The following is a 9,457-nucleotide window of genomic DNA, read 5'->3' as shown; positions in this document are numbered from 1 at the left end:
AATCAGATACTGATATTGGCTTGTGGATGCGAGAAAATTAACCTTTGATCTGCGACAACAATCAACAGAGAGCTTGGGTGTTTTGAGATTCCAAGTTTTAACCTAGCAACTTTTTTTTTTTTGAAGAAATATATATTTTATTTCATAGCCTTCCAAATTTACAAAGACACCAGACTTGCCCAACTTCAGAGACACCCAAGCAAGTACAACAACTAACTAAGACAAGAAACTTAATTAACAGAACAACATTCAGACAGACAAACTATCCTCCCACAGACTTTCAAAGAATTACTAAAGCTAAATACTCCAACATTATATTACATAACGCAATCAGCCTTATCCTTCAGAATAAGATGATTTATAACCTTAGGTGGTTCAGTCACCCAGTAACCATTAACCTAATTGTTCCTTGCGTATTTGGCCAAGGCATCAGCTACCCTATTCCCTCTTCTAGGATGAAACTGGACTTGAAAGTCATGCAACTTATTGATCAGACTTAGACATTCCAACGACATTGAATGATCCTCCCATTTCACACCTTCTAACTTTCCTGAGTTTAAAGCTTCGATAATGATTTTGTTATCCCCTTCTAGAATAATTTTGCTGAAGTTCCTTTCTGCAATCCATCTGATGGCTTGTAACACAGCAATATCTTCAGCTTGGAAAATATCTCTAGCTATTAATGTGATGGCCATGGCTTCCAAGAAAGATCCTATGTGATTACGAAGAACAAAAGACAAACCAACAAAATTAATATTAGGCAACATGGAAACATCAATGTTCATCTTAATCCAATTTAAAAGGGGAGAACTCCAATGCTGAGGAGTTAGATCTCTAGACTCTTGTCTATCCCTGTTATGACCAGTGTTTATGCATATGTTATTTTGATGGGAAAATGTAAAAATCTGTTTTATAACACTTGTAGGATGCAAATGCTTTCCATCAAAAACTTTCACGCATCTAGTCTTCCAGACATGCCACATTCTCTTACTACAGACCAAATGATCCTTTTCTACCCAGGATAATATCCATTCACTTATACTCCGATACACATTAGCATCTTAGAATATCGATAAGGCTACTCCAAACCAGACTGCACGAGCAAATGGACAATGAAGAAGCAAATGTTCTACAGTTTCAGTTGCATTATCATACATCACACAGTTAGGATTAGAGACCCAAGCAAATCTCTTAAATCTAGCTGCAACTAGTAATATGTTCCTTGTGATTTTCCAGATGAACATCTGACATTTAAAAGGAATAGCTAGATGCCAAATTAACAACCACATTTGTTCTTGCTGTCTTGTAACCACCTGGGAAGAATGGAGTTTGATAATGGCATTGTAAGTCGAACTAACTGAAAAATTTCCTGAAGTAGTAAGAGACCATCTTAACTTATCAACAGCTGGTTGGGGAGGAATACGAATATCCATAATTTGTGAGATTTGAGTGCTTGTAAAGAGATGACTTAGAGTATCCTGCCTCCAAGACCTATTTGGATGGTCTATAAAATCCGAAACTTTGAAATTAGTAGCCTGCATAGATAGATTTTGTAAAGTAACATCTTGAGAGTAATCCCCAAACCAATGACCCTTACCAACCTCAATTGTAGATCCATCCCCTACTTCCCAAACATGAAACTTGAAAGAAATGAAAGATGAAGAAAAAAAAACTTGTTTTCTTTTTTTGTTTGTACATGGAGGGAGTTAGCGTGAAGTATATTGAGTCACGTTTCAACTCCTGGACTAAACATAATTTTGACCTGGGCTAAAAACAAATTTCGCTTACAATTATGCTAGCAATAATCAACTTTTACCATATTCTGGGGGGCTACAGCCTAGGTAAGCCATCCCCCAGTAGCGTCCCATCAAAGGCTACCGGGTCATAAGTCGGCCATTCTTCCCCATTCTCTTCCAAGAAAATGCTCATCTTATGATTCCAATTCCATTCCCCGCCAGGTTCCCATGTATGAATATTTTCTTCGGAAATGGGTGCCTAAAAATCTAATCAGGGATGATCAATTCCCTCGTGTTTGTAGTAAAATAAAATACGAACTCCGAGCATGACCATCCCTAGAGATGGGTAAGATTATATCAAAAATTCACTCACAGGAATACGATGCAGGGGTGGCGAATGTGTACGGAACGTCTCAGTGTCCAAATTGAAAGATACTCTTGCTGACAACGATTCTTCCAAAAAATACAACCATGTGCGTACACACCTGAACCCCAAAAATTATAAGTAATATCCCTAATGTTCCTCCATCCCCTTTCGTCTCCTACAGTGTGTATTTGAGCTTTACCATCCTTGTGAATTCGAATTACCTTGTACTCATTGGTACTCGACAGTAGCCGAAACCCCAAATTACATTGTATCGATGATACCACGTTAGTGCTTGATCTCGTGCAATTGGGACGCATAGTTGTGGAAAATGGAGGTGCTCAACCGTTGCTGGATTCATAATATAAACAGGTTCTTATATGCCGTGGTGTGAAATATAAAAACATACCAGACCATTGCAAGATCCAACTATTGGGTGTAAATTAGTCCATTCATAGGTTCCAGCATCCGGCACATGATTATTGTTGGCTGTTACGATTGTGTTGAAATATTCCTCGTTAATTTGTTTTCTATCGAAGAGTCGCGTTACTTTTTTTTTCCCCATTCTTGGTATGACACCAAAAAAGAGTCTAATTCTTTTGTCCACAAGGACAGTATTCCACTCTTTGCATACACATTTGCTTGCTAAAACGATTTCGGAAGTTTTGAGGCGTTGTAGTATCTCGTAGTTAATTCCGTCAACATATCCATCACTATTACTGATGAAAGATTATCAAAAAAAAAACTTACAAGCATATAGGATTTTCTTATTGCAGAATTATACAAAAAAATACTAGTAAAGTTTATATATGTTAGAGCATAACTCGGTTGAACTCACCAAGCGTTGGTATGTCAAGTTTGGTTGTCATATTTTAGTGTGTCAAAACTCATCTAAAGTCGCTTGATTAAAACTAGAGTCAGCTTCGTTTAGGTTAGACTAGAAAGTCTAGGAATGTCGAGACATACAAGTATTTCTCCGAAGACCTGAATAACGTGAAGAAGAAGCGAACTACAACGACGACATCATCCTTCCTCTTGAGGTTAGTAATATTGACTTGAACTGTTTCATTCCTAACATATCTTTCAAGTCGTGCTATATTGAAAACAAAACTGTGAAGCTGTATATATTGTACGATACTCTAGTGATGTGACATGGTCATATTTGTATGATCATAGTTACGGTTTTCCTGAGCAGCAAAGTACGCATACTTTGGTTCAAGGAATAAGGACTTACACACGTATGAGTTATCACACAATATTTATATCCTTTCAAGGTTATATTCTAAACTCTCATTTCAATCATTGACACATTCTTAGAGGACCTTATATAGTTGTTGTTCACAAGTTATTTTTCGTCAAAGCGATTTTCAAGTAATTGAAACTAATATGACTTCCGTCACTAGTAAAGATGAACTTGGCCAAAGCAAAATCTTACCAACACATATTTCGAGAAATAGATAGCGCGAGATAAACTCGTCTCGAAATATCAAATGTGTATAATCATATTCTATATAGCAATACGACTTTTGTCTCAAGATAGGAGATAGAGTAGATAGACTTTTGAGTGATAGATAAGTTCAAGTCTCCACATACCTTTTAGTCGATGAAGTTCTACCAGTTCCTTGAGTAGTTCTTCGTCTTTGTATGATGATTGTCATGGAGTCTAGACCTCAACTAAACTTTTTATCCTAGTCCGAGACTTAGCTATGAGTAAACTAGAAATAAAGATTTATAGTTTTGGAAACTAAACTTGCCAACAAGCTTGAGATAGCAATGCTTGCGAGTTCGACCGAGCAATGCTCTAACAATCTCCATATTTGTCAATTTTAGTGACAAAACTATCAATACATATGGAATACAAAATAAATAAATAAACTTTTGTAGCTTCTCTTCCACATGCATGATCTCCTTGGTTCTTCAACATTACTCGAAATCTTCGTCACTTCCAAGTACTCCAATGATTCCAAAGGTTGTAAGTTTAGCATCATCGTTGTTGAAAATCCGTAGCTATAACAATGAGAAAACATGAGTTCTCAATCATTGTTACACAGTGTCATAGTATTATTACACAACATCAAAGTTCAATTGTATCACAACTTCAACAACAATACTATGGTGATATGTATCACCTCCCCCCCCCCAGTCAATACTCCATCTCACATGGAAACCACTCCCCCTTACATAATGATCCGAAAACCATGTGTATTTGTAGTGTGAACTACACATTAATTCTCCCCCTTTTATTCAATAAAATTGGCAAAGGTACAAAAACTAGTGGGATCCTAATGAAATTTCCATAGAGACATTTCATGACCAAAAGTAAGCACATATCAACTTTTTAGATGCCTTCATATAGCCGAAGCTAAATGCATTCATCAAGGAGTTTATAAAGATACAAGATAACCCCTATAATATTCCACAACCGCACTCCCACAAAGATTTGGCAATGAAGCACAAGTTCAATTAAGAACTCTCCCTCATAAAATGTCATTCCCGAAAGAACAACAAGAACGACCTTACTTTCACAAGAAAAGAAGGATTTCTTTGGACATAACAAATCACATACGAATATGAATTTGAATCCAAAATACTCAATTAAATTAACCACAAGAAAACCCATGATTAATTTAATCATAAATGCTCAAAATAAGAGAACTTATGGAGCCACACAATATATACATAAAAATATGGATCAGAGAAGATCAATACTGCGGAATAGACAAAGATTCGTTCTACATTCCATCACTATTTGCACAATGACATACAATAGACATAATGCTCGTAAACAAAAGTTCATCCTATCTTCCATCAATATTTGCATAATGACATACAATAGGCTTAAAAACTTTTGTAATGTCAAAAGTCCATTCATTCTTTTATCAATACTTGCATATCGACATGTGAAATACTTAACTTTTGACAAAGTAGGGGACAATCATAGTTCACGGACGCAAACACACATATCCCATAACACATTGCAATATATAAAACCATGAAGATTAATACTGCAAAAATCATCTTCCAAACAATTTTAGAATTTAAACAAATAAACCTAAAAACAATAAAGATGAAAACGTTGGACATAGCTATGTGTAATCACAATAATAGTTATTCCAAGCTCTAGTTATTCTTCTTAAAAAACACAAGAAATAAAATTCTCATCAGAAGATTTACTAGACATAATAGAATCAAAGTTCATTGAGAACCTCATACCTTTCAATGAATCCATCAAAGAAGGTATCACTGATTTCCTTTACTCTCTTGACCGTAGACACTCCATGTTCGTGAGTTAGAATACTAACCTTACGGTCGGCAACCCGAGCAAGCTGTCTAGCCTTGACACAGTCCATGATGAGCTTCTTTTGATTCGTATCAGAATATTTTGATTAACAAGGATTCTGGCCTGACCATCTAAGAGTTGGTTTATTTGCAGTTGAAGATTTGCAAACTCGACCTTTGAATCGTTATGAAAACGAGTTAAATCCTTGACAGAATTATCAATACAGGAGTTGTGATCCTTTCTTGCAAGCATCTTCTTTAGAACCATCTCTCGACTCATGTCTTTGAGTGTCTTCCTCCATATCTTGAGATTTTGCAGAGTTATCCATATAATTTATTATTAGGGATGGAATAACACAATATAGAGTATATATATGTGTTTGTAAATAGGAGAAAGAAACTCTTATTACGGAAACCCTATGAACTCACAAGAAGATGACATGACGTTTGTGGACCGGCGGCAATAAAAGCACAAACAACACAAAAAAGATATTATACAACACACTTGAGCATTTCTCAATCATCATCCTTGCACCTCTCAAGCTAGAAACAAGGATAAGGATACCTGGAATCAGGTGGTAGAGTGAGAAGTAATCCCACTACGATCATTGAGGAATGAGTTGTATACATTAACTGAATGTTTGACCTTTGTGTTTTTTGCCATTCTTCGGTTGACTTTCATCCCAGATGAGTAGGAACCAACCTGTTTAACATCTCCGTCTGAAGGATTTTTCCGAGGACAAAATCTAGGACCTCTTGAGATTGGTTCAAGAGGATCAGGATACAGAGATATCCATTTCCTAGACTTACCAGACTCATTCTTATAAACACAGGGAATGTGTTCATTAGTAGCACAAGAATTTATACCATTGAGATGAACTTGTAACCTGTGACGATTTCTAGCAGAGATATCATTTTTATAAGGTTTCTGGTATTTTGTGGGCACGAGATTCACTATAGATGTCGTCAGACGATTTACTCCATTGATAGTAGAAAGAAGCAAATTATGGAGATTAGAGATTTGTTTCCTCCTAGCAAAACAATGAATAGCATAGTGATTCTTTTTCCCACAGAATGAACATGTTCGTGGAGGAGAAACAATAACCGGAACCTGTTTTAAATTCATAGCCGTATTAGAAGTTTGTAAGTCATGTAATCCTTTCTTGACAAAAACTTCTTTTGGAAAACATCTCTTCATGTGCTGTAATTCAGACTGAGAATTAGACGGTACAGAAGAATTTCTCCTTAAAACAGAGTTTTCCTTTTCTAAGGATTTGCACTGTTCATGGGCTATAATAATGAATGCACCTAGTTTCTCTTTTTCGACACGAAGTATGTTGAGATCTGATGAATGCGCCTCGATCAAACATTTTTCTCTAATTGAATTTCCTTGACAATATCCTCAAGAACACTAATCTTTTCACGCTATAGCGAAGTTTCTTGAATAAGTTTTTTGATATTGTTAGAGAAAAACTCAATAATATTATAGAGTTCCCGTTCTCGACCAAGACACTTTTCAAATTCATCAATGAGCTGAGCATGATTCTGAAAATCGATATCCTTAGTAGAATTTTTTGAGATTCTGATGAGCTCTATTTCAGCTTTTGCATAGTGTCAAATGTCTCATTAGAGGGACTGATATCAACATTTGATAGAACTACATTTCTACCTCGGGATTCAGAAGAATCACCTAAGGAGTAATCCTTTGAGGTGATCCCAAGATATTTGGCATAGTTAAAAGCTTTGGAAGACATCTTGGTATGCGTATATGCCAGAGATGAGTTTCTGTCCACAGACTCAGATTGCTACAAACACAGACTTGTAAGGTCTTTAAACGTGTTTGCCTGCTCTGATACCAATTGAAAAGGAGGGGGTCTAACAACCACACCCAATATTTCGCTTAGCAATCTATATAGACAAACTCCAATATACTTTTAAGAGAATCAACTAGACAGTCAGACTCAATCTTAATGAAAGCATATCAAAGAGTTATATCTCACTTTCTTGATTCAATACTTGCTCAAGCAAATAGAAATTTGCGAGTCTAATTGAATACAAGAGAAATCATTTGAACGGTACCAAAGACCAGTGTTCAAGGATTAATCAATTTCAATCAACAACCAAAGGTTGGATTTCCCAATCGATCGATTCAACGCACAACCTGTGATATTTCAATTATATAACCAAATATAATGCGGAGAAGAAATAAAAGAGACACCAGAAATTTTATTAACGAGGAAACCCCAAATGCAGAAAAACCCCGGGACCTAGTCCAGATTGAACACACACTGTATTAAGACGCTACAAACACTATCCTACTACAAACTAACTTCGGTCTGGACTGTAGTTGAACTTCAATCAATCTCACACTGATCCAAGGTACAATTGCACTCCTTACGTCTCTAATCCCAACAGGATACTTGATTCCCTTAGCTGATCTCACCCATAACTAATTAAGAGTTGCTATGACCCAAAGTCGAAGACTTTAATAAACAAATTTGTATCACACAGAAAAGTCTACGGTAATAGATAAATCTGTCTCCCACAGAAATACCTACAAGTTTTTGTTTCGTCTTTTGATAAATCAAGGTGAACAAGAACCAATTGATAACCCAGACTTATATTCCCGAAGAACAGCCTAGAATTATCAATCACCTCACAATAATCTTAATCGACTAGCGAAAGAAGATATTTCGGAATCACAAACGATGAGACGAAGATGTTTGTTACTTCTTTTATATCTTTCCTATCAGAGAAATCAATCTCAAGCCAATCTTACGATTGTACTTAATACGATAGAAACAACAAGATCAGTTCATGCAACTACAGAGAAAATAGTTGGGTCTGGCTTCACAATCCCAATGAAGTCTTCAAGTCATTAACCTACAGGGTCTCAGTAGAAACCTAAGGTTAAAGGAGAATCGACTCTAGCTAATACAACTAGTATCACACAGAAGGTGCGGGGATTAGGTTTCCCAGTTGCTAGAGTTCTCCTTTATATAGTCTTTCAAATCAGGGTTTGCAATCTAAGTTACCTTGGTAACAAAGCATTCAATATTCACCGTTAGATGAAAACGTGATTAGATTCAATCTAATATCTTTCAACCGTTAGATCGAACTTATCTTGTTACACACAAATGAAATGCACGCTTATTTAGGTTTGTATGACCGTACCTAAACATGTACACTTAGTTGGTTCAACATTAGTTAACCAAATGGTTATCCATATGAGCACTTTCATATCAACCATATTCATCTTCACCATAACTAGTTCAAATGACTCAAGAGGACTAGTTAGAGAGTTGTTTAATTGCTTATATATCATAGAAGTATATAAGACATAATTGAATCAAAAACGATTTGATTTACTCGAATCAATTCATGAACTTTATAGACACGATTTTCAAGTATGCATTCCTTAGTTTATATAAGTTTAAGTTCACGAGTAATCGTTTCTAGAAACTAACCCACTTAAGTACGCATACTGGTACGCGGACTTAAGTACCCAGAATAAGTTTGTTTTCAGTTCACAAACTCCAGCAGAAATTCACGGGATGTGAACTTACAACAGTGCACGTACTAGTACGCGAACTTCAGTTCCGGTTTTCCTGAGCAGCAAAGTACACATACTTTGGTTCAAGGAATAAGGACTTACACATGTATGAGTTATCACACAATGTTTATATCCTTTCAAGGTTATATTCTAAACTCTCATTTCAATCATTTAAATATTCTTAGAGGACGTTATATAGTTGTTGTTCACAAGCTATTTTTCGTCAAAGCGATTTTCAAGTAATTGAAACTAATATGACTTTCGTCACTAGTTAACTTGGCCAAAGCAAAAGTTTACCAACACATATTTTGAGAAATAGATAAGCGAGATAAACTCGGCTCGAAATAGCAAATGTGTATAATCATAGTCTATATAGCAATACGACTTTGTCTCAAGATAGGAGATAAAGTGGATAGACTTTTGAGTGATAGATAAGTTCAAGTCTCCACATACCTTTTAGTCAATGAAGTTCCACCAGTTCCTTGAGTAGTTCTTCGTATTTGTATGTTGATCTCCATGGAGTCT

General features: G+C 35.9%; 1 protein-coding gene across 1 annotated transcript; it reads right to left on the bottom strand.

Annotated features, from left to right (window-relative positions):
* Positions 1–398: 398 nt before the first annotated feature.
* On the bottom strand, positions 399–983 carry LOC113359905. The gene has a single exon (XM_026603471.1). The coding sequence runs from the start codon at positions 981–983 to the stop codon at positions 399–401; it is 585 nt and encodes a 194-aa protein (XP_026459256.1).
* Between the last annotated feature and the right edge of the window lie 8,474 nt (positions 984–9,457).

Source organism: Papaver somniferum, chromosome 3 (assembly GCF_003573695.1).
Source record: "Papaver somniferum cultivar HN1 chromosome 3, ASM357369v1, whole genome shotgun sequence".
Taxonomy (NCBI): domain Eukaryota; kingdom Viridiplantae; phylum Streptophyta; class Magnoliopsida; order Ranunculales; family Papaveraceae; genus Papaver; species Papaver somniferum.
Note: the sequence above shows the minus strand (reverse complement) of the source record. Positions and strands in the feature narration are given on the sequence as shown.